Here is a 26,263-nt window from a genome sequence, read left to right as displayed (position 1 = left end):
AAAACATTTGCCCCAACCCCACAGATTCTAAATTAAGTACCCTGGGTGTGCCCTGTCCTTGGGTAAGTTTGTTTTAAAACTCCCCAGTTGATTCTTACTAGCAATTAATATTGGCATCACCTGTTTAGTGTATTATATCCATTAAAATTACTGTAAATTAAAATGCTTTTTGTCAAAATCCCTCACCACACTTGACTCACTTGCTATTAATTTAAAAAAAAATAAAATACAAGCAAACACTGGGCAAATGATGAGAATGTAAGTATTTTGTGAAGCCTATCTTTGTACAACTTTCAACCTGGCTTCTGTGGCTTCAGAAGCCACAGACTCATACACATCTGTATTTCCTTCAAAGACTAGTAAACATGGCTTTCTTAGCTTCAGACCTAATAGAACCTGATTGCACAGACCACTTCAAAGCATCTCTAGAGCCACTGAGTCTTATGCTGGGCTGGGCTTAATGTAGATTTCTGAGTGGTTTGGGACAGCAAAAACAACAACAACAACAACAAAAAAACAGTGGCATAGTCCCAAGAGTGGACCATCTGAAATAGAATATAAATCTCCCTGAGTTATTTAGCTTAGTCATAACTAGGAAGGCAGATTTCAGAGAAAATGAAATTAGATATGGAACTCAGTACTGGGCAATGTCAGTGGACAAATAGTCTGCTATATATACCATGTTCCAATGTATAGAAAAAATGATGCTTCAATAAGCAGCCCAAAGCTTAATTAAGGATGACGGAACATGCCTAGCTCCTTCACTTTTGTCATCCAGGGAAATAATACAGTGGGATGTGCTCAAATTTCAAGAGACCAAATTTTCTCCACTATTACGCCTTCTTAAGTACACCACAGAATTAGTCAAGAAGATTTTTCACTTTCAATTTTATTAAAGACACATTGTTTTAAATTCTACCAAAGGCAATATTCCATTGAATAGTCTAATTCAGTTTGACAGGGTGATAACACTATAACCTCTGGCAGTTAAAAAGAGAATGATGACTCAGTAAGAGTCAGAATCTGAGGTAATATCTCTCAGTTGCAAATATTTAGAGGGGAAACAGTTTATTTAAACCCTTGATGTATCATTGGAATGTGTAAATCTCATTAAGTAGAAAATCCCCACAGCTTGGAATACTAAATTTCTGCATTGTCAGGATGCCCATTCTCTGCAGTGTCCTCTGGACCCAAGGTGATAAAAATTTTTGTAAGGATACAGAAAAAGAACTCACAGAGAAGTGTAAGGCCGTCAGTAAAGAAAACAAAGATGTCTAAATTTTTTTAAATGTAATTAATGAAGGAAATTAACAGACTAGCTTCCTTCATCTCAGTATCCTAAACAGACTCTGGAAACTAGCTTTCAAAAAAGCGGGTGAGTGGTATTTTCAAGTTCCATATATATCTTAATTTAACACTTCCTCGTTTTTTTTCCATTCATCATCCTTCAGTTGGAGAACACAAGAACATCCCTAAATGAACACAAAACTTCAGCCTCAAATAAATTTACAGAATAAAATTGTTTAAAGTACTGATATTCAAGATAAATTTATTCTGAGCTTGGAATAAGGTAAAATGATAGATTCTTTTTGATATCATGTAAGAGTATTTGTAATAAGCCAGTCTGACATTTAGGGAATGCCACAGTATATCTGACTAACAATTCACAGCAGAAAAGTGCACATATTTTATGGCCCTATGAGTTGAGAAGTTAACCTGCAGAAAATGATAAGCTGTTAAGAATTTATACTCCAACAGAGAAGTAACTCTGAAAGGTTAGGTACACCTATTGCCCTGTAGATAGTTATCTTATACTTAATTTAAAATTTCATTTTGCACTCCCTTTCAACTGATTCTATTAATGCTGCTCCGCAAATGCTCTTAGAACCAGCTGCTTGTCATCCTACTAGTTTCTTCGTTATTAAGTTAAATGTAACTTTGGCTTGTCCTAACAACTTTAAGAATTGTGCTTTTACAACAGCAAGAATAGATGCCACTGCCTAGTAATTATATTTTAATGTAATCCTCTGACCTGTTTTCCAGGAAGTTACAAAATCAAATGCCTACAGAGGCTAGAAAGGTAAAATGTAAAAAGCAAGCTGAATATAAAATGATAGAAATAAAGCAGCTCATGTTGTAGCCATTTTAATATCTGCCTAGTAACACGGTTTTTTAATCCCTTGTGGTGGCAAAATAAAAAACAAAACAAAACATTTGCAATTCTAGTAGTGGAGCCTGTGAGTCAGTGTTTAGTGTCATGCTTCCTAAGTCTACTTAAAATATTCTGGAGCATAACTAAAAGCCATAAAGCCTAACTAGCCCTCAGAGCACTCCTGAAAGTCAGATTCACAGAAGCAGAAACGTAGAGGTCAGCGTATCACCATTCTTCCTCCATACTTCCCCCACGCCTCTGGAATCCCAAAATGTCTTTCCAAACCTGAAAATGGTGTAATTTCCTCATAAACCTACTCAAGATAGATTATATCACACTTTCCTCTATTTTTCCACAGCTCTTTGTGCCTCCCTAACAAAGTGTATCTAGTTTGGAATTGTTTACAAAGCCATCTTTTTGGCTGAAATCCAAGCACAAAGCCGAAGACAAGGATATTTGCGGCAGCTACTCAGAATGGCTTCTGGAACTAAATTTTAATTTTCTGCATAACCAAGTCCTTTAATAAGAAATAACATGACAGGAAAAACCAACTTAACCTGAATCCACAACCTAGAAACAAGTTCTCTGACTACAGATAGGGCTCGACTGGCTCCTTGGTACTATGATTCCTAGTGTTACAGCCACATGGAAAACACCACCTCAGCAGTTTATAGAAAACAGAGCCATTACTGTGTCAATGATGAACTTCAGAGTTAAGCCTCAGTGGTGCCAGAAATTTGAGATTTATCTACAATATTTACCTCATTCTTATATAGGTACCAATAACTTACCTGTATTGGTACTTTAGAACACCAACTGTAGAGTTAGAGCTGGAGAAAGTTAGAGCATAAAAAGTAACTTAATGCAATGACTTTAAACTTTAAGTTCCTAAGAATCCACCTCCATGTCTAAAGCATGTCCAAACTGCCAGGCCTTACTCCAGAGATGATAATATATGTGAAACCCAGAAATTTCCATTTTTAGTTGACAGCTGATTCTGATGAAAATGAACTGAGGCATATTATTTGACAAACACTTTCTTAGAAGACTGCCTATCCAATTCATCGTTTTACAAATGAGAAAGGTGAGGCCTAAAAAATAACAGTATTTCCGGCTCTATCGGCCTTTTGGTTAGACAAACACTATCAAGACAGGCTCATCAGCTCTTCTGGGTTCACTGAAGTAAAACCAGAAATTCGGGAGTTTTGATTTGGTGTCAGAATCTCTGATACACAGTCTCAGTAAATGAAGAGCCACATCCGGAATGGGTACCTCTAATAGAGCCTGGGCCTGGAATAACTCTCCAAGGAATCAGTGCATTCTCACACAAGGGAAAAGTGACAAATGTTTTCCTTCTTCTTACAGATCTGAGATTAAGTGTATACCTTTTACAATATGTTGCTCTAGGATTTATTTCAAAGTCATGAGCACAAACTGGAGAGAAAGGAAGGCAGCTTAAGATACTTATTAAATTCATTGGTTTGTAGTTATATACAAGATACCAGGACTTCATCGAGACTGTCCTCTATTACCTGGGTCATGGAGGTGGAGCTGCTCCTCACTCTCTGCACTCTCTGAGAATGGAGGAGTCCTGGGCCTGTGTCTCCTTTTTCTGTGCTCACCTTGCCCATGGTCCCTCCCATATACAACTTCCTTGCAGTGAAGCCCTGCTTTTTGTGAGGACTTGGGTGAAAGTCGATCTTGGTGTCGAGACTGTTTTTCCCAATTTCGAGTCTGATGGTTATTGTTAGCCTCCCAGTCATCACATTCAGTGCTCAGAAACACTTCACCACTGATTGTGGGAAGCAGAGGTCTCCGGGGCCTCTCCTGAGTGGACCGTTTCCTTTCATGCTGCTCATTGTTAATTTGGGGCTTGTCCCTCTCTTTGCCAGAGCTAGAGGATGACAGGGATCTCTCTGATGAACGATGTTGTTCTGGCTCTTCCAAGTTCTCCAGTGGATGTTCTGGTTTCTCTTTCTTCTGCTTCACAGTCTTTCCATCTCTTTGGAGTCTACAAGGTCTTGAGAATCCAGAACCCAATTCCCTGGCCCTCCTTGACCCTGGTTGGTCTGAGTGGAGGCAGAGGGATGTGAAAAATAAAAATGTAGATTAATTTAATGAGAGTATGAACTCATTACACAGGGGAGAGTCTGGGCCCCAGTTTAAGGTACTTTAAAAATGGAGAAAACTGCTTTTCCAACTTAACAAATTGAGAAGAGGGGATGAGCATTACTGAAACAGTTCATGCATACCTAAAGAATTCTGGGTATACAGTCAAAATGGTAAGAAACTAAGATTAAGTGAAACAAATGTGAAAGAAGAGCTTGATCATGATTAGGTAGAGCTAACAACACCTTAATATTTGCCAATAACAAAATTATAGCCATTAAACATTAAGTTCTATTTATAAACCAACTTGAAACTAATATAGAGTAAAAAGAGGTTGAGAAATCTTGTAAAACAAAAAAATTAAGCTTTGTAATTTCAGACAGAGGCTTTCAAATATTCTTACTGGAAATGTCAATAAACTGTATCAGAATATTGCTAGTTTCTCTTGAGTTCAGAGGAATGATCCACAGATTTTTATATTCTTCCATCTGTCCACTTTATGTGGCCAAAGCAAACATACCCAATCACTTCAGAAAATAGCCCTCTATTACAGTTCAACGTAAAAGAGGGTCAAGTAGATGAGAATTTTAAGTGAGTACGTGACCCTGTTATCTTTAGATAACTGTTATCAATCTTAGTTGAAACTTGGCAAAGGAAAAAAATTCAAAGGGTTGCTTTGATGGAATATATAAAAAGGAGTTGCTTCCTAAATACATTTCAAAAAACTGTATTATTTGTATAAAAATACAATATATGCTAAGTATATGTCCCCAAATTTAACATAAACTTCAAAAACAGCACAAATATAGTGCTTTTTCAGGTCGTTTTTAGGCACAAGTATAATGTGAAAACAAAGGCAGCAAATTCATATGCACTTTACAAGAATAGACTGATTTAACATTTTCTAAAACTTTTACTACGTTTTGGAAATAAAAAAAAATCCCAATTCCATGGAAAATTGCTCTGATAGCTAAGATTTTGTGATGGCATTAACCACTCGCTGAACTGCATCAAAGAGCTGCCGTAAGTTGATGAGATATAAAGAAAGTAAAAAACTATATGTTTTCCTTTAAACCGTTTCATTTGATATTAATCTGTTAAAGGAATACAGCAAGAAAGAGATATGTGCTAAATGTACCAATGATGTAAGTTTCCATTAAAAACTTCAAATTGTTTCCTCTTGAGCTTTCCAGAAGAAAAGAAAGCTTGCTTCCAAAGACAATACTAAATTAAAATCTGTTTTCTAAACAGTCTGTACAAGTATTTATCTTCATCATTTATGGTTAAGTTTATATTTTACATAAAATCAAAAGCAAAACAGAAGAATTACCCAGTGATAAAAAAAAATTACCTGCTCTTTTAAATAAACTATTATTTTAAGTCTATCATGACAACATGAGAATCAAGTGACTACTGCTGTAAAGTTATATAATACAGACCAGCTACTTAATGACCACATCCAGGGAACAATGGTTTATAGTGTTAATAAAAATGGGCTCACTCACGAGTTGCACAAGTGAAGCCTACCTTCCAGCTCAAAAGAAACAAAAAGAAATGGGTTTTGACATGAATTTGTGATGTTATGATTTTTAATTCCTTCTAAATAGTTAATTGGTATTCATAGTTTTACTTTTAGGAAATAAGTTGCAGAATTATTACAGAGCTGTTACTACATTTTTACAGAGCTGACTGGAAAAAATTTATTCTCTAATAATAAATTTGTTGTGACAGCTTTAAATCTTGGAAAGAAAAAGATGAGGTGAGGAATCTATCTGAATGCTTTAAAACCTCATACAGTTGAGGACTGAGACTTGTTTCTTGAGACCAAGTTATTTGGCAAATATAACTTACTCCCTCACTGCCAAAACATATATAGGTATTATGTATTGGCATATACATAATACATATATACACACACACACATATATTTATACACATATAGATCTGCATTTTATATGTGTGCCTCCATGTTTGGCTTTCAAAACAAGAGAGATATACAAAATATCACATTATACACATATAACACTGATATATGTATAAACGATAAGTACTTTACCAAAATTGCATTATTTGATCTTCTTAACATGCAAATGAAGGATTTACTTTTATAATCTCCATTTTATTTAGTACATAACTTCATTAAAATTAATATTGTTCTAAGGAGGGGATAGGACTTGAACCACAGTCTTATGACTCCAAAGACCATGACTTTAAAAAAAAAAAAAATCACTAATATGACTTCAGTAAGAGGCTTTGAAAGAAAAACATGGATTCACTAATAAATAATATATGTCATTTAAGAGTTGATATAAATTTGACAAATGTTTAATACAATTTTAAATTTGTAGAAAATCTATAAATAATCATTCTAACAGATAATGTATTAAAGTTTGAGTTAAATAAAAGTTGAAAAATCGACCATTTCTGTAATGATATACTGTGATTACTATGCAAGTGAGGCAAAAAATCAAATAGATATACAAAGACACACAGAAAAGTATAATGAAAGAATATCCCAGATGTGTTGGAAAAGGACCACTGCAAAGAACTGAAGGACTGTTTTGTAAATAAGAGCTGAATTGTAATATGGTTTCTGTGGAACTGAACTTGGTCTAACACAAGGGTATATTCATAAGGACTCTATGTTCAACAATATATAATCTCCCAACACCACAGCTGAGGCAAGAGAAATTTGAGTATTTACATGCACATGTTCAGGAGGTCACCACTTCCTGTTCCTCAATAGTCCCTCAAAGTCTGTCTCTCCCCAAAGAAACAAGCATATATGCTACTCTCTACAAATGTATCAGAGTAATGAAAATAAATATAGAATACTTTTAAAAGCTTTTATGTGTCCCTGAAAAACCAATGAATTCTTAACATAGTATCCTGCCCTAAAGAAACAAATCGGGATGACAGTACTCTGATCAAAAAGACAGGTTTGATCTCAATTCAAGTCAGTATAAGGCTTTAAGAGGGGAATCCTAAAATTAATACTTTATTTAATTCCTTGTCATCCTAATGCTTTTGTAGACTGAACAGTTTAAAATAATAATGTTTACAGTGAATACACCTCCAAAGCAGAATTTTTAAAAAAGAGAAAAACACCGGACCACATTTCTAAGATTTAAATTGAAGGTGAAGAGTAACACTTTACTTTCTGATCTTTAGTACAGCAAAATGTTGCAGTAAGTTTTCTTTTTAAATGACATAACATATAGATTCATCAGAAAAACCAGCAAAAAGAAAATGGCTATCAAAAAAGAGATGAGTGTTTTACATACAGAGGAAGAACACATCAAGCAATAAATTGAGAATCAGCCTGCTGACTAAAAAGGCTGAGCTCTACTGATTACGGCAAATTTAGAGCAAAAAATGGTACTGGGCAAAATTACACTCAAACTATAATAATCCCATCACCTACATATACATTGCTTTCATTCTACTCATCAGAGAAACACATACTTACCTTTCATAATGGAATTACAGAAAAGCAGTTGATGACTGGTTTGCAAGGCCCTTTAGGATCACTGACCTCAAATTCCTTCCTCTCTAAAAGTTGCCTTTAGGTTTTGTTCACTTGCGATCCTAAGTATTGGTCCTCAAGCTGAATTTCATTAAATACTGACACTTGAAACTATAGGAACGTCTTTGCTTTGACAGGTCCTTGAAAAGGACTCAACAATACTTGCAAATACTCATTTCCCAACACATTTTTAAGATAAATAATCACCACCACAACTGCCACCACCACATCACCACCACCACACTGCAAAGCAGGCACCAGAGAGGCGAAACTGTAGGAATCACTCCCTCAGAAATCATACTATACGGTAATCAAATAGCAAAGAAAGGATTAAAAGAAAAACAATGAACACGGAAATCTTAAAATTTAATATTGTTTGTCATCAGCAGGCTAAACCATTGGCCTAGGTTTAAAAGACAAGAAAGCACAGAACAAAGCTTCGTTACCCAGTAACTGATGCATGGTATACCTTCTTTCTTCATACCACTTTCCTGCTTCAAACAGTACTGCCCAGACTTCTTGAGAAAGGTTAAGTCCAGAGACTCATCCACCATTTTCCACACCCCATTTATGTGCTTAGATTATAATAAAGCATTCCAAGTTGCTGAAGTTTAAAAGAATGCATGCCAATTCTAACAAAATCATATTCAAATTTGAGCAGTCATGAAAGTGGCTCTGGTTGTCCAACTAAAGAACAGATAAGGCCAGGCGCAGTGGTTCACATCTGTAATCCCAGCACTTTGGGAAGCTGATGCGGGCGGATTACTTGAGGTCAGGAGTTCAAGGCCAGCCTGGCCAACATGGTGAAACCTCGTCTCTACTAAAAATACAAAAATTAGCCAGGCGTGGAAGTACATGCCTGTAATTCTAGCTACTTGGAAGGCTGAGGGAGCAGAACTGCTTGAGCCTTGGAGGCGGAGGTTGCAGTGAGCTGAGATAGCACCACTGCACTCCAGCCTGGGTGACAGAGCAAGACTCCATCTCAAAAACAAAACAAAAACAAAACAAAACAAAGCAAAACAAAACATGAATTTATTAGATTCAAATAGAATTCTGCCACATATCTAAATGTACCCAGTGCCGGGGGATAAGAGAAACAGTCCCAGATCCCTAAGGTCACTTCATGAACAAAATTAAAGGAGTGTTTGATGGTCGAGTCTAAGGATAGAATAGATCATGATGCAGGAATTGTTACCTCCATCTTCATAATAGTAACTATCTGTATAAGCACGGGTTGCTGGGAACTCTGGAAAGTGTTTCTTTCTCTTTTTTTCTTCCTGTAACTCCTTCTCTTGCAAAAGGCGAGCTATGTCCTGCAAAGACAAGAGAGAATGGAAACATGCATTACCAAAGAACAAACAAACTCCATACAGCGGGGCGTGACATTCCACTGCCAAGTTCGTATGTGCTCTGTCCATGGCTCTCTAGACTTTCTGGCATTAATTTCACATCTTCAAACGCCAGATGATTGCTCAACAGGAGTAGCACATGATCTAGATAAGTGAGACAGGCTTTTTTTAATTGAAATTTAAATCTAACACAATATAAAGACATTCAAAACTCAGTACTTCCTAAAGCAAGTTATGCAACAGAATTTTAAAAACACGTATTTGTGGGTCCTTTTTTCAAGCTGATGATTCAGTAAGTCTAGATGGGGCAGGATGTAGTAATCTACAAAACTTTATAATTATAATTTAATTTAAAAACTATTGAAAAGAACTCTTATGGGGATTTTAATTTCACTTTGCATTAGAATACCACTGTCTTAACTGAAAAAGAGAAAACAATCTTCCTTCTGTCTCCCACCTGTTCATCCCCAGGCAAATTTTTAGCAGTTATTGAGAGGCACTGTGAGGCACAGAATGATGAATAACATTCCGAAATGTTCCGTAAAAGATCATCATCCTTTTATGAAAACAAAAGTTTCATAGAAACTTTTAAATAAATAAATAACTACAATAAAATTAAATTGTAAATGCCTCAAAAAAATGTCCATGGGAGTACAAAAGAGGGAATACGATTTTTGCTTAAAGGAATCAGTACAAGATTCTGCATTGTGTTCAGCTTTGAACAGAGAACTGAATTCCAACAAGCAAAGTCGAAACAGGAAACGTCAGCAAAGCTGTGAACATTTTAATGGGCACCTATCTAAGGAACAGCCAATAGTTCAATTAGAACATGAGATACGGAGTGCTGCAGAAAAAGCTGAGGCTAGAAAAACAATCTAAGGCTGGATCACAGGAATTCCTTTTAGACAATCTTAAGAAGTCTGGTGTCTGTAACATAGGGGATGAAGGATTACTAAAGGTTTTGAGCTGCAGTGTGACAATGTTCTGAATCTGAAGATTATTTCTGTGAAAGCCCCATAAAATAGCCTATAAACTTATAAGCTCATGCACACTTTTAAGGAGAGAAGTCTATAGCTATCATCAGATTCTTAAAGGCTCATACAAATATGGGAACGATACTCACTGGTACAAATGGTAATAACAATCATTGGTAGTTTGAGGTACTTACTTCTTTATATTTATCAATAAGGAAACAAGAAGTACTAAATGTTAACATTAACGTTCATTTAAAGCAAGAATTACTATTCTTCAAATTTCATGAATAGGTGCAAATGAAAAATACATCAAGATAGCAATATACAGTTTAAAAAAAAATTTAAGTGAATTAATTTTTTTCACATCTATGCAGAAACAAGCTGGATGCTCAATCTAGGTAGTTAGCAATATTTATCCATATCCTCAGCTGTTTTTTTAACTATTCATCCAAATAGCCTTACAAATCTGACTTTATGCCAAATACAAACTTAAAATGTACCATTAAAACACTTGTAACTGACACATATATACATATTTTTTGATAAGTAATCTATGTAAACGCCCATGCAACAGTGTCAGACACTTAAGTGGGCACTCACAAAATGTTGCAACTCAGAGTGAGAGGTGAAAGATAACATAATCCTACTTAACACAAGTATACTTTTCATGAATAGAACTCTGAATTTCTAAGACTGATGGAAAAACTATCTCCTAAATCTGGAAGTTAAAATTAATCTCTTTTCCAGTTCAAGTTAGACATGGCTTAAAGAGACACTGGGAAAGAAACAGTCACTACTAATATGAATTTGAGGGGAACTTCAATTCTTTATCTGTACAACGAAAAGTCTGAACTATTCAATCTTAAAAAAAGCCAAATATCTTTGACTCCCTAATGTATCATTTTAACAACTATGTCTACCAGGTGCCAATCCCTGTGCCAGATTCTTTAGCTTTAATATCTTACAAAGTAATGTATCAATCAGGAAGAGAGGAAAGGGACAGATACCCTATTCTCCAAAAAACTATTATTTGTTACAGAAGAATTTTCCAAATTTCTATAATGTTTACTACAGAAGTAGAAAGAAATGTAAACATTTCCTTGAGCTGTATGTTTACTAAGCAACCAGAACTATATTTTCCTAAGCGTTTTGCTTTACAGTAAACAAATATTTCCCCCACTATAACTGAGGAAAACATAAAGGAAAATTACCAGGTCTAACTTCCAGCAAAAATTATAAACTACGCTCCACGGACCTGGTAGACACAGCTTTATTAAAATGATAAATTAAGGAGTCAAAGACATTTGGCTTTAAGATTGAATAGTTCAAACTTTCCATTGTACAGATAAAGAATTGAAGTTCCCCCCAAAATTGATATTAGTAGTGACTATTTATCTCCCAGTGTCTCTTAAAATCATGTCTAACTTGAGCTGTAAGAGAAGAGATTCATTTTAACATTCAGATTTAGGGGATAGTTTTTCTATCAAAGTCTCAGAAATTCAGAGTTCTATTCATATAATTGCTTATAACTGCCTTCCTGCTACTGAATTTAGTCCTAATGGAAGCATAGTAATATGCCACTCTCTCAGTGTAAAGAACCAGGAGAGAAAAAAAGAATTATGCCCCTTCTTTATAATGCATTAGTTAGTCAAAGAAAGTGCCTTTAATCAAGTCAAAAAAATAATAATCATAATATGTCATGCACCTTAGCACCCAAACTTTTTTGCTCTTCTAAGCTCTCAGCTCTTTTCTGAAAGAAAAGGTCTGCTAGGCTTGAGGAAAGAAAGGACAAAAATTCAATGGAAAACTGCCACTATACTATAGCTGAGGTTTAGCACAAGTCTGCTCTCCTCCCTGCTTTCCAACATTACTATGCAATGAGTTTTGTTAGATAATTTCAATATAAAGTAAATCCCCCTGCAACAAGCTGAAGATGGCAATTATCAGTCACAGTACTTGGATGTAGCTAACCAGCTTAGTCACCTTTGATATAAACAATCTCCTTGGTCCTCAGCTTCCTTCCTGTTAATGGTAAGTCTAGAAGAGCACTTTCCAAGCCTGTTCCTGAGAACACTGGCCTCAAAACTTTATCCAAAAAAAAACCCCACAACTTTCAATAGAAAGCATGCAGCATATCTAACTCTTCAAGATGCATATTAGCAAATTTTAAAACTTTAAAAGAAAAAAAAAAAACACCTGTTATCTTCCAGTAACCTGTAATTTTCCAAATGTATGACAGAAGCTTCTGTTCACATTTTTTAAAAATTCAGATAATTAATGTTCTACATAACTTGGGAAAACAAATCTAAATGAACTCTTAGGCTCTTTTAAAGTCATTTTTAGTTATATTTTAATTAATGAGATAGACTTCTGGGCTGATATGTAAAAATAACCTTGTTCGATAGAAGACTTCCTAGTAAACACATTAATTGAAATGGGAGTTTACCATTGTATCTCACCTCTCCCTTCTGTTACCCAAGCTCAGCTAACTCTGGAAAATTTGAAACTATAACCATAAGGAAGGAAACAGTTAAGGATCTCTAGAATACTAGAGAAAGGTAATTTTAATGAAAACACAGATGTAGTGATTCCCTTCAGTAGACCAGATATGTGCCCTGTGCCAAACTCTTTAGCTTTAAAGAATAGTGCTATGAGCACTAGGGGATTGGTATATATGGTAAATATTCTTAAAGTTCTTATCTTGCGGTAAAACAATTAGCATAATGTAAGACGTGAAAACATGGCTTTAAGAGAAGCATTAATATAAACAAGGTGCAGTGGCACCCAGAGGATCCCCACACATCTTTCCTAAGTAGATGACAAGTAACTGAAACACGGTGTTGGGTTCCTTGGGGTATTTTTGTCATTTACAAGTTGAGCATCCCTAATCCAAAAATCCAAAATCTGAAATGCTCCAAAATCTGAAACTTTCTGAAGCACAGACATGATGTTCAAAGAAAATGTTCATTGGAACATTTTAGATTTTGGATTTTTGGATGCTCAACTTGTATACGATTTATATCATATAAATATACAAGGGATAGAGAGTTATAACATATAAATATATAATGGATAGAGGGTTTTATCATATACATATATAAGGGATAGAGGGTTATATCATATAAATAAATAAGGGACAGAGTTATATCATATACATATATAAGGGATAGAGAGTTATACCATATAAATATATAAGGGATAGAGGGTTATATCATATAAACACATAAGGGATAGAGGATTATATCATATACATATATAAGGGATAGAGGGTTACTTCTCAACGTTTCACCTCTATCCTCCAATGGCAGTGCATTTCAAAAAGAGGAAATCTGGAATTTAAAAACAATCTAATGCCGGGCGCGGTGGCTCAAGCCTGTAATCCCAGCACTTTGGGAGGCCGAGATGGGCGGATCACGAGGTCAGGAGATCGAGACCAACCCGGTGAAACCTCGTCTCTACTAAAAAAATACAAAAAACTAGCCGGGCGAGATGGCGGGCGCCTGTAGTCCCAGCTACTTGGGAGGCTGAGGCAGGAGAATGGCGTAAACCCAGGACGCGGAGCTTGCAGTGAGCTGAGATCCGGCCACTGCACTCCAGCCTGGGCCACAGAGCCAGACTCCATCTCAAAAAAAAACAAAAAAAACAAAAAAAAAACACTAAGGTGATTTAAAAATGTGACTATCAAATGACTGTCAGAAAGAAAAAAAAGAAAATCATTCCATTTAATTGCTAAACTTATTAACTAGCAATTAACATCTAACTCGGTAGGGATGTCAAGGCAGGTATAAATCCAAAAGGGTTGTTCGATAAAACAGGAAAATATCAATTCTATGGATGTAAAAACATCAGTATAATAAGAAGAGAGGAAGACCTCAACAAGAAGCCTCCCATCTCTCTCCCATCTCCCTTTCTAGTCATATATATATATAAATTTATTTTTACAATACTTACAACACAGGAAAATTTTTAATAGCTGAACGGTATTGTTTGATCTAGCCTCTAAATATTACCAAATAATGTGTAAATATTCTTTTGGAACATGAAATTCTAATCTAAGAGTGCTATGTGTAAGTACCACGGTTCATACTAGATTCATTTTTTAATGTGAATTGGTTACTAGGCTTACCCTGAGCAGTTTATGCTTTTATAAAGGGCTTCAAATAGTTAAACTAGTGCCACAAACTTTTCATTACATGTTTGGCCATGCTAATATTTATTTAAGGGAAAAAAAAGTTTTTCCCTAAAATAGCTGCAAATTCACATATATTTTAAACCTAAGTTTAAATGCACGCACACACACACACCTAGTCATGCACATAGGTACACACACACTTTTAGAGTTTTATTTAAGAATAACTAAGTTAAATTAACTGATTAACCTTAACCCATTTTTATTAACCACCAATTCATAGCGTCCAGTATACCCAAAGTCAACAAGCTCCTTCCAATAGGAAGCCTAGAGAGAACTACTATACTCGAGAAACTATGTAAAAGAGCTAAAAATAAATAAACAGAGACAGAAGAGCAAGACAGAGTGAGAGAGCAAGAAAGTGAAGAAGAGGAACGAGGGGAGGGAAGGTGAGGGGAGGGGAGGGAAGGTGAAGAAGGTGAGGAAAGACCAAAAAAAAAAAAAAAATTTTTTTTTTTAACTTTTCCACATCAGTCTCCTGCATGGAAATGCCACTTTCCTTACATCTGTGCTTTGTTAACAAACAAAATAAAATTATACTATGACAAAGCTAGAAATGCTAATTTACACATGCAAGGTTGTATAACTCCACTACCTCTTACACACAATGTTGTTCAGAAAAAAATTTAAAAAAAAAAAAAAAATCTCTGTTCCAAGAGAAAAAGGTTCTCAGTCTCTACATCTGGTATTTTATGGGGTGTTAACTACCCAGGAAAACTGACCCCAAAAATCTCTAAAAGAGATTTGGGTGGAAACCCAGAGAGAGATTTTCCACAGCCCTGCTGCTGAATAAATCCTTATTAACCAAGTAGACTCTACGGGGAAGCAGAAGAGCATTGAGGGGAAAAGGGAAGAAAAAAAAAAGGAGGCCGGGTGCAGTGGCTTGTACCTGTAATCCCAGCACTTTGGGAGGCTGAGGTGGGTGAATTACAAGGTCAGGAGATCGAGACCATCCTGGCCAACATGATGAAACCCCATCTCTACTGAAATACAAAACATTAGCCAGACATGGTGGCGGGCGCCTGTAGTCCCAGCTACTTGAGAGGCTGAGGCACAGGAATCGCTTGAACCCGGGAGGCAGAGGTTGCAGTGAGCGGAGATTGCACCACTGTACTCCAGGCTGGAGACAGAGCAAGACTCCGTCTTAAAAAAAGAAAAAAAAAAAAGAAAAAAAAGGAACTAAGAGAGCTCATGAGTAACAAGCAATTCTTTTTCAAAAATTGGCCGGAAGAATTAGCACTACTGTCTCAGTATTAGTTTCCTCTCCCTTTCAGGCACCCTGTTACCAACAGACTAAAATAAACAAGCATTTTCATATATCTCGCAATGACAAACTTAACTCATGCAAATTTTCTTCATTTAATATTGACAACATACTAGTCAGCTGAGAGTCACAATTTTCTATGATAAAAGACCACCTCGGCACAGCAGCCATCTTCTCATCTGAGCTACGAGTTAAAAAGTCAAAAAGCAGGCCGGGCGCGGTGGCTCAAGCCTGGAATCCCAGCACTTTGGGAGGCCGAGACGGGCGGATCACGAGGTCAGGAGGTCGAGACCATCCTGGCTAACACGGTGAAACCCCGTCTCTACTAAGAAATACAAAAACTAGCCGGGCGAGGTGGCAGCGCCTGTAGTCCCAGCTACTCGGGAGGCTGAGGCAGGAGAATGGCGTAAACCCGGGAGGCGGAGCTTGCAGTGAGCTGAGATCCGGCCACTGCACTCCAGCCTGGGCGACAGCGCGAGACTCCGTCTCAAAAAAAAAAAAAAAGTCAAAAAGTCTGAATGAAGTTTATATAGGCTTGTCTAGTCAACACACCTACACAACCGGATTTCTCATTTAACTTTTCCACTCTTCTGAGGGCAAGCTAGTGGGAGACCTGTAAAGACAAGTGTGTGAACGCTTGAGGACCTCTCAAAGCACACCATAGCCTGATGAATTCCGCCCTATGCAGCACATCTCTCTCTATGACAGAATCAAGGAAAGGGCAATTATAAATTTAACATGCACCAGGTGCTCGAAGTGCCTCAACTCATTTACCTCACAACAGCCCTTTAGGGTATGCACAACTACCGTGAGTCAACCCATTTCGGAACCTGAGGTTCTGTGTGGTTAGGTGCGATGCTGAAAATCACACAGCTAAACAGTTAATGAGCTAAAATCCAAACCTAGGTGAGTGTAACTCCAAAGTCCACATGTTTCATGTATGCCACAGTACGTCTAAGTCAGAAGCAGTCAGGAGACCTGAATTGTACAGACATTTCTCTGGCATTTTATAACTTGGAATCAGTCACTTACTTCTTTAATACTTAATTTCTACATCTTGAAACTGGAGTTAATCACTGAACTGCTTACTTTATATAGTATTACCAAGAGACTACTTACTGTGATTACTGTTTAGATTCTACATAATTTAAATAAAGTGTTTTATTTTCTCTTTCTATCCTGTTTTTCCCTAAATGGAGAAAAAAAACCCCACAGGACAGCAGTAGCATTTATAAGAAGCCAACTTCATTACTCTGGTATTTTTTAAATAGAAGCGTTCCTGTCTACAAAATACAATCACTTCTTTTAGTTCCCAGTGTCATCCCCAAAGCAAAGTCTTGACTATAAAGAGGCAACACATTGAATACTAAGAAAGAGCCTCCTGTGTATTACAGGAAGTATCAAAAATAATCCCTAATTTTTACTTGCAGTTCTGATTATCATGCGATCATGATTTGTTTCTTTAAGAAACAACTCACTACACTCGTACCAGGTGTCTCACATTCATCTGGCATTGAACAAGAAGTCTCCCAGGAACAGGAGTGACTCAGTAGGAGTAGCAGTGTATGTGGGCTGTTTACTGATGACCCTGATCATATCTATTTAACAGGATGATCATAAATGCCAGTTTGCGCAGTACAGTTTCAGTTTATGTAATTACTAACACCATGCTTATAACCCTCAAAAGTGTTTCTGGGTGCATAACAAACCATACCGTCATCCAACTATTAAAAATAATAAATCATTTTCTTCTTTATTATAAATCAAGACAGTGACAAAGTACGGCATAACAGGTGTGAAAGCAGGTAGCATAGGAATGATGTAAAATGAAATAAATTGTTCGTAAGAAGTGCTGAAACTAAGCTGGGCACAGTGGCTCATGCCAGGAATTCCAGTGCTTTGGGAGGCTGAGGCAGGAAGATAGCGTGAGCTTAGGAGTTTGAAACCAGCCTGGGCAATACAGTGAGACCTCGTCTCTACAAAAAAATAATTTAAAAATATTAGCCAAGTGTGGGGGCGTGTGCCTGCAGTCCCAGCTACTCAAGAGGCGAGAGGACCACTTAAGCCTGGGAGGCGGAGACTGCAGTAAGATCACACCACTGCACTCCACCGTGGATGATAGAGCAAAACGCTATCTCAAAAAAAAAAAAAAAAAAAAAAAAAAAAAGAAGTGCTGAAAATATAACACAAATGGAAATAATAGCTAATGGTAAATTCAAGTCTTCTCACAAACCAAACACTATTAGTAATTTTAGTCATTTTCAGCCTTTAAACAATAGGACTTAAATATATATAGAGAATCAAACTGATTAGTCTTTTTAACCAATGGATCACAGGAAAGTGAAACCTTTAAGAAAAAGAGAAAGGATGAGAGCAATGCCTGCTCCTGGCCTCTCCCAAGGACTACTCCCTGCATCCTGCGCAGGCTCCACTCAAAAGTCGGCTCTCTCTAATGCTGCAAAAACAACCCAGGGGCAGACGCCTTGTAGTAAGCTGAACAGTGTGCCCACTCCAAATTCATTTCTACCCAAACCTCAAAATGTGACCTTATTTGGAAACGGTCTTTGCAGATGTAATTAGTTTAGCTGATGTCATACTGAATTAGGGTGGGTCCTCAATCCAATGACTGATGTCCTTCTAGGAAGACAGGAAGACACAAAGATACAGACAGAGAAGAAAGTCATGTGACAATAGAGGCAGAGACTGAAGTGATGCAGATACAAGCCAAGGAATGCCAAAGATTGCCAGGAGTCAAGAGCTAGGAAGAGGCAAGGAAGGATCCTTCCCAAGAGGTAGCGTGACCCTGCCAACACTTCAGATTTTAGACTTCTAGCCTCCAGAACTCTAAGACAGTAAATTTCTGTTAAGCCAAGTTTGCAGGAGTAATCTGTAACAGCAGTCATAGGAAATTAACTCACATCATATGTGAAATTATCCATTATCTCTCAAGACTTTTACCACTTACATAGTCAAGAGGGTATAAACCATGGTCCACAGAGGAAAATGCAGCCCAAATAAGAGGCATTCTGCTTCCCATTCAGCAACCTTCATTGAGCCCGTGACTACAGAAAGTTTTTGCTCTAAAGCTGAGCACCCCTTTCTCCATGAGGGAGAGGGGCAGTAACTAAGTTATACCTCATCCTTCTTCTCCTGAATGCGTCGTCTCTCTGCCTCAATAGCCAGCTTCTCCTGAATTTCCTGAGCAATTTCACAGTCTTGTTGTTCACTAAAAAGCAAAGGTGAAAACATGAATAAGGAAAATAAAAAATAATGTATTTCCTAAAAATAATAAATACAATTTATTGAATACTCACTATATGAGAAGTACATTATTTTTCTCACTTTATCTTCAAGATAAAGATGCAAAGAGGCTCACACAGTCACATTTACAGATGAGAAAACTAAGGCCCAGGGAAGTTAAATCATTTTCTCAAGATCACAACGAAAATATGTGGTAGAACTGGAATCTCATCATCACATCCAACAATGGAAAACTCCATGCCTCTTCTATACCACCATATCACTTCACCCCACTGGGGCCTGTTCTCGGTCCTGCCTCTACCACTAATAACCACAAATCATTCTGTCATGCCATTTTATAAGCTATAAAAGTTTACACTTAGTAACTTCACATTACAAGTCTAATATCATACTATTCTTATCTATTCAAACCAAAGAAATGAAAATAAATGAAAATCTACTCAGAGCAATTCCTATATTTCTCTTTATTCACTCATTATAATAATTAAGAATCATACACAAAATCATGGACTTAGTTTTCAAAGGCCTCTATCTCTCTTCATTCAAGCATCTACCTGAAACTCCCAAATTAATGTAAAATCTGTATAGAATTAAGTGACTAATAACTACATTGGATGTGATAGTAAGTGGGAAGAAAGGAGAAGCACCGCAGAGAAGGCAAACCCAAATGAAGTGTTAAAGGTCACAAGTGACACAGAAGATGTACCTTCTGGTACAGAAAATAAGTAAGTGAAGTTTCATCTGAGCTTAATGACTTCAAACCGTATTTCCAAGAAGTACCAGCTCTGGTTCAGTCAGCTAATTATACAGACTCCAGGGAAAGCGCAACGGAGAAAGCAGCAGTAAGCAAGCAACAATCCTGACCTGGGACAGTAGCCCCAGTATCCAGACTGAATAAATGGTTCCAGTTCAATGAGAACAGCAGCATTTCATCCTTCCTGAGATGTCCAGCTCTCCAAATTGCAGGGAGTGAACTGAAAGTCTTCCCTTCCAGCTTACTTATTTCATCCAGGAACAATTCTAAAACCTTGAAGTCTCAGGCAGAAATATAATACCTGCTTCTTCTCTCATTTAGGACATAAAAAATATTACTCTCTACTGCTGATTTATATTTGAGTGATTTGTCTTAATAATTTCTGAATAAGCTCATTATACTGTTATTAACCTAATTCAGGATTTTAAACATCTGCATCAACCTCAGAACTGGCCTTTCTAACAGAGAATAGTGAATAACATAAAGGGCAATGAATTTAGAACTCTAGGACATTCAAGCTTTGGCTCTCACCTTAACCTGTGACATTGAGCCTCGTAACATCTCAAATATCTCTCTTCCTCTTCTATCTCCATTACCATGACCTTCACTACCACCACTACCACCAGTCTTCATTCAAGCCTCATCATCTCTTAATTTTACCATTGCTCACAATAGCTGTCTTCAAATCTTGCCCACTCCAAGCCTTTACCCACCTACTCTCCAGAATAAGATCCCAAAATGGAAATCTAAAACTACTTCAATGGTTCTCCATCCCTTATCATTTAAACTCTACAAAACCTGAAATCTTTAACATAACTTATCGTGACCTTTATGATCCAGCTTTTGACTACTTTTCTGGCCTCACTTCCTACTTCTGCCCGTAAATACACTCTCCACTCCAGCAATACTGAACTTCTTGCAGTTAACATGAGACTCCAAGTCCTTTTACCTCCTGCCCTTATGCATGCTGCTCCTTCTGGCTAGAATGGATTTCCCCATCACTATAAACTTCTAATTAACCTTCAAGTTTCAGATTAAACGTATCATCTGTCTTGTGAAGCTTTTCCCAGTCTCTTCTCTCTAAATAGGCATGAAATTTACATTTCAATTATCTCTGACTCACGCATGTATCTCTAGATATATAATGCTCAAGGTGTTTTCCTGAGGCCCTTAAAGGTAACGGCTGTCTTATTCATATCTCTGGTCTCCTTTCATGGTGCCAGATTTAGCATGAATCAATAAAAGTGTTTATTTACAAAGCAAGGAAGCTTAACAAAATGATTAATAAAGTCCTCTCTACAAATAATAAACAGAAGGGCAAACCCTTCCTATAAGTTAGCAAAAATGACTGGCTTTCCCTTTTTACCTGAATATGACACTAAACTAAATTAAGGGGTTCCTTCCATTTTTCCTTTACCCCTTCCTCCTCAACACAGTATCTGTGGTTGAATCTACCCACATTAAAGATTTAGGATGTAAGAGCCACTCTCAAACAAGAAATGTATCCTGGGAGCTTTATAACACTGAAACAGTATAAAAGTCACCGTGCCAAAAGAAACCTGAGAAATAATCACTTCCGTTTATCTGTCTGTTAAACGAGGCTACTAGAGAGAACTTTTGTCAGACACTGAAGTTATGAAGATAACTGAGTCTACACTTCAGAGCTTTTCAGAACATTCTGTCATGTACTGCAAAGCAAGGAAAGTAAGAGCAGCAAACACAGCTAGAACACAGTAAAGGAACCAACACAACCCACAAAGTTCTTTGATGTCCACTATTTCACTGGACTCCCCATAGAAACTACGCGACAGAGGGGACAGAGATTATTTTCCCCACGTTATGGGGAAGGAAAATAAATTGGAAAATAAATTCAGAGAAGTTAACTAACTGGCCCAAAGTCATACAGCTAAAAAAATGTTAGAATTTACCCCATCATCCACATGTCCTTAAACCTGGTCAAGTGTTCCAACAACAACAAAATATTTTCAAATCAAAAAAACTGTTAGATATCCACTGTAAGACTGTAATCTAACAGTAAAAGGAATCAGAGGAACAGAAGTAGGCTCCTTTTCCCCTGCCCTGTTTGCTAGCTCCACAGAGAAAACCAGTCTTGACACTACCCCTCCCACCTCCCAAATCCTCACAGGTCTTTGTAGCGCTTCTGGAGCTGGGCCTGCGCTTTCAGATCTTCCTCTTGGAGCTGCTTAGCCACCTGGAGATCATGCTGGACCAAACGGTTCCGCTGAACGTTTGATGCCAAATGATGCTCAACTGGAACAAAAAGATTGAGGACAGGAATTAATAACGCCTTAGTTTGTTAGTAATAAATGCCATAATAATCTTAAGAGCTTTACCACAGCAATAGCTTTGCATCCATCACTTCGTTTTATTGTCTCAACAACAATATATAATAAAGAGCAAGGAATTAATATTCCCCACTTTTCCATTAAGTAAAAAGAGGATCAAAAAGATTAAATAATTTGCCTTTGGTCACACGGCAACAAAGTGGCAGTGCCAGGACATCTACACGAATATTCTAAAGCCAGGGCTAATGCTCTTTCTACTACTACATGTTGTCACTCTATTTATTAACTGCATTTTTCAAAACTTTAATTTTGTATTTATATGTGAATTCACAAATCATATATTCACAAATATGTACTTTAACATAACATGCATAGCTCAGATTTACTTTCCATCACTACATGGAAAAAAAGATTCAGAAAAATCCACAATGTGATCTCATTTATACCATGGTTGCCTGGGAAAACTGTTCAGGTCCCTATCCTAGGAGCAAGAATAGATTCTTCTACACATGCACCCCGGATAAATCTACAACCATTGTGTCCCTCCTACAACAAAAGGCAAGAAAAAAGGTTCAAACCCCTCTTTTCCTCCTAGAGATGCAGCAGTCTACTAATCCCTGGCAGCCTGTCTTACTTAAACATGCCCGAAACTTCACTGCTCACTCAGGCATCATTTGCCTAAAGAAATCCTTCAGAATGTACGGATGGTGACGCCAAGTGACTGTGCTCTCTCCCCACCTAAGCCCTAAGAAACCAGCCTCAAGCTACCACTAAAAAAAGAAAACTGAAGGAGCAGAAATGAGAGGTATTACTCACTCTCTTGTTCCTGCAGGCTGTGAGCCAGGGTGTGGTCCTCCAGGACAGCAAAATCTCGGCACACTACAGAAGATGAAGGAGGAAAAAGAGACAGGAAGGCTCATTAGTAATACTTTAACATACAAAGGGAAGGACTTTTCTTTTACTTTTAAAAAAATCAATTCTAATATTTCAGAATGACAAACTTCGTAATTCTCAATGCATAAAATAGTGACTAGTTAAGTATGCAGTCTTTAGTCACAAAAATCCTGCTTAGTGCCAAGCACAGGGTGTCACAAAACACTGGTTAGCCTTGGCCCCTGGCCTGAGGTGAGAACACTTAGAGAATCAGATTCCAGAGGTCTAGAAATTCCAATCCACTTCCATAAAAGGAGGGTAAGTGCTGCTGAAATAACAGAAGTATCAATCATGCTTTGCATATTGCTACTGAGAGAGAAGTGGGTTACTGCGTAATTAGAGGTGTTAAAAGAAATCTAACCTACACTTCTCTGTGGTTCAGACGATCCTCTCCCAGCAATTTATGTCCACCCTGGTGTCTCTGAAGGAAAAAGATATTTTCACTAGTCCCTCAGGTAGGGCAGAGTTCTACTTTGAAAATTCTCAATTTCTTAAACATTCTTTAGTGGGTCAATCCCCAGGGACACGAGTTGGAACTAGGTCTCTAGGTCCCTCTAAACCTTGGGCTGCCCCCAAATAATCTACAAACCAAAAGAAAATGGGAAGCCTGAAAGAAACCAGGAATCCGCCCCAACTCTGCCTCCACCTGAAGATGCAGGCAAGGGTATTTCCTGACCTGTCTTCTTAGAAGCAAAATGGGAAGAAATAAGTCTCAAACATCCATGTTTACCCCAAGCTGCAATTTAAACTCCTGCTTCGTAAATATACAAACAGACAAAACATGAAGGATTCATCATGGAAAGTGCTGTTTTAAGAACGTGTAGTTTAAGTGATATGTTCTCACTCTATTCCAAGCATGTAATTCATGTTTAAAAAAAAAAAAAAGGAAACTCCCCAAAGCCTCAGGTTATTGCAATTGAGTAGGACTCATGAAACAGTCCCTAGAGCTTAGGAAAAGTGGTAGATTTTTTCCTGCAGCTTTGGATTTGCCTATGAGCACACTTAACTGAAACAGAATGAAGAACATTCCTTTGCTGTTCTTTGCACTTACGTATATTCACATATACACTCAACATAATTGTGTCCTTCACTACTGAGGGATAATGCCACAACAAGGGAGGGAGATCTTGGGGAGGTCAAGATTATTTTGAAACGGTTTTGAACGGAGGAATAATTCTTACCCAAGAACTACATTAAACTGAATACAACCTGCTTAATCCTCACTCAAACGTAACAGCAAAACCAGTAATTCGAATAGAAAGCCCTCTTCTTTTTCATCAGCTATATTCTCAACGAATTCTAATATCTTGAAGCCCAGGTCCTAGTTACCTTATATTTCACAGAATAAAAGTACTTTCAAGATGAGCTAGATAGCATCCTCATTTAATAAGTGAGGAAACTGAAAGCCAGAAGGAAGAAGGGATTTTCTAAGGCTGCACAGAGTTCACTGGTGACAGGACTTGGCGTCAAAGTCTAAGCCAGCAAGAGCTCAAGAGCTCTTTCCCCTTCCCTGACACAATGACGGCCCTCCTTCCCTCCAGGTAAACCATGGTCAGAATGGATGGAAAGAAAATATTCTACATTAACCAGTATATACTCTCTAAAACACTTCAATTAATTAATATCTGATTTTTAAATGGGTAAGACATACATGGACTTAATTTATAAAAATTAATGAATCAGCTACAATAAATATAATCAAATCTTGTGTGAAGAATGTTATTTTAATACACTGACCTATCATTTAAAACACCTTTATTATACTGGAAACGCTTGTGCTTATATATTAAAGTCAGTCTTAATTTTAGATTATGATTAGATCAAATTTTAAGATTAATCTTAATGATTTTCAAATTATGGGTGGCAACCTATTATCAGGTCAAAAAATCAATTTACTAAGCCTGAGAAAAGCATTTTAAAAGTCAATGGTCTAGAGAATAACAGAAGACAATTGGCCCTCATAGCCCTGAGTTTTGGATTCATGGTTTCAATCAACCACAGATAAAAAATACTTAAGGAAAAAAAAAAATGTGGCTGTACTGAACATGTACACACTTTTTTTCTTATCATTGTTCTCTAAACGAAACAGTGTATAACAGCTATTTACATAGCATTTACACTGTATTAGATATTATAAGTAACCTAGAGACAATGTAAAGTATTCAGTAGAATGTGTATGAATTTTTTTTTTTTTTTTTTTTTGAGACGGAGTCTCGCGCTGTCGCCCAGGCTGGAGTGCAGTGGCCGGATCTCAGCTCACTGCAAGCTCTGCCTCCCGGGTTCACGCCATTCTCCTGCCTCAGCCTCCCGAGTAGCTGGGACTACAGGCGCTGCCACCTCGCCCGGCTATTTTTTGTATTTCTTAGTAGAGACGGGGTTTCACCATGTTAGCCAGGATGGTCTCGATCTCCTGACCTCGTGATCCGCCCGTCTCGGCCTCCCAAAGTGCTGGGATTACAGGCTTGAGCCACCGCGCCCGGCAGAATGTGTATGAATTATATGCAAATACTAACACATTTTATACCAAGGACTGAAGCATCCATAGATTTTTAGTATCCATGTGTGGTCTTGGAACCAACTCCACACCCTACCCCACAAATACCAAGGGACTATTATAGATCACACACAGTACAGGAAACTAGTTTGGGGAAACTTTTCCAGTATTATATATATACAGATCACAGAAATACACAGAGATGATAGGTACTAGGTCAAAATGTGAAACACACATCATTCTATAGATTACAAAAAGTTTAAAAGCCACTTCAATTTACGTTATTAGGTGAGAACGTTAATGCCAAAAATATATTTTCTATGTTTCGAACACCATGCTAACTAAAATTAAGAATTATGAAATTATTACATTTTTCCATGTGGAGAATGTGAAGAAGTACAATAATTTTAAAAATATTTCTTAACTTTAGGCAGCAGAACATTAAACATTAAAATATACTGTTTGTGGACAGGTATACCTATGGTAAAAAAAAAATTTTTTTTAATAATATGGCACTGACACAAACTTAACTCCAAACAGTAGTTCTCTCTCCAAAGAGATGAAAAGGGGCATAAGTGCCTTGGCTGCACAAGCCATTCTACTGCTTCAAAAGCAAAAACAGAAAAGACAAACAACAAGGCAAAATATTAACATCTGATGCGGGTAGTAGGTTCATGGGTTTCTCTATTTCCTGTGCTTTTTAAATGTCTTAAATATTACATTTTAAGTTATATAATTAAATTAACTTAATTTCATGTTGTCAATAGCACATATTGTTAAACAATGAACATGAAGATATGGCTTGACGCATTATAATAGGTGTGAGAAATTTATGAATTACTGATTACCTTGACTCCTCATAATGATTTCTTAGTATCTAAACAGCAAGACTAAAGTATATTCTATTATTGTGATTTGTCCCTAAATCTGCAGAAGCTGAATTAGTACCCAA

The 26,263-nt window shown here is 37.1% G+C and overlaps 1 protein-coding gene across 2 annotated transcripts in view; it reads right to left on the bottom strand.

Annotated features, from left to right (window-relative positions):
* CCDC50 (coiled-coil domain containing 50) overlaps positions 1-26,263 on the bottom strand; it is a 70,343-nt gene that overhangs the window by 18,070 nt on the left and 26,010 nt on the right. Inside the window, exons 2-6 of one of the 2 annotated variants that reach the window (XM_025376185.1) lie at positions 22,701-22,763; positions 21,723-21,849; positions 18,699-18,789; positions 8,983-9,100; positions 3,685-4,221 (exon numbers count right to left, since the gene is read on the bottom strand). In XM_025376185.1, coding sequence (XP_025231970.1) covers positions 3,685-4,221; positions 8,983-9,100; positions 18,699-18,789; positions 21,723-21,849; positions 22,701-22,763 — 936 coding nt within the window. The remainder of the gene's footprint in view (positions 1-3,684; positions 4,222-8,982; positions 9,101-18,698; positions 18,790-21,722; positions 21,850-22,700; positions 22,764-26,263) is intronic. The other variant, XM_025376186.1, reaches the window with a different exon arrangement.

The sequence above is a fragment of the Theropithecus gelada genome, chromosome 2 (genome assembly GCF_003255815.1).
Source record: "Theropithecus gelada isolate Dixy chromosome 2, Tgel_1.0, whole genome shotgun sequence".
In the NCBI taxonomy this organism is placed as follows: Eukaryota; Metazoa; Chordata; class Mammalia; order Primates; family Cercopithecidae; genus Theropithecus; species Theropithecus gelada.
This window is presented reverse-complemented; position numbering and strand designations above follow the sequence as displayed.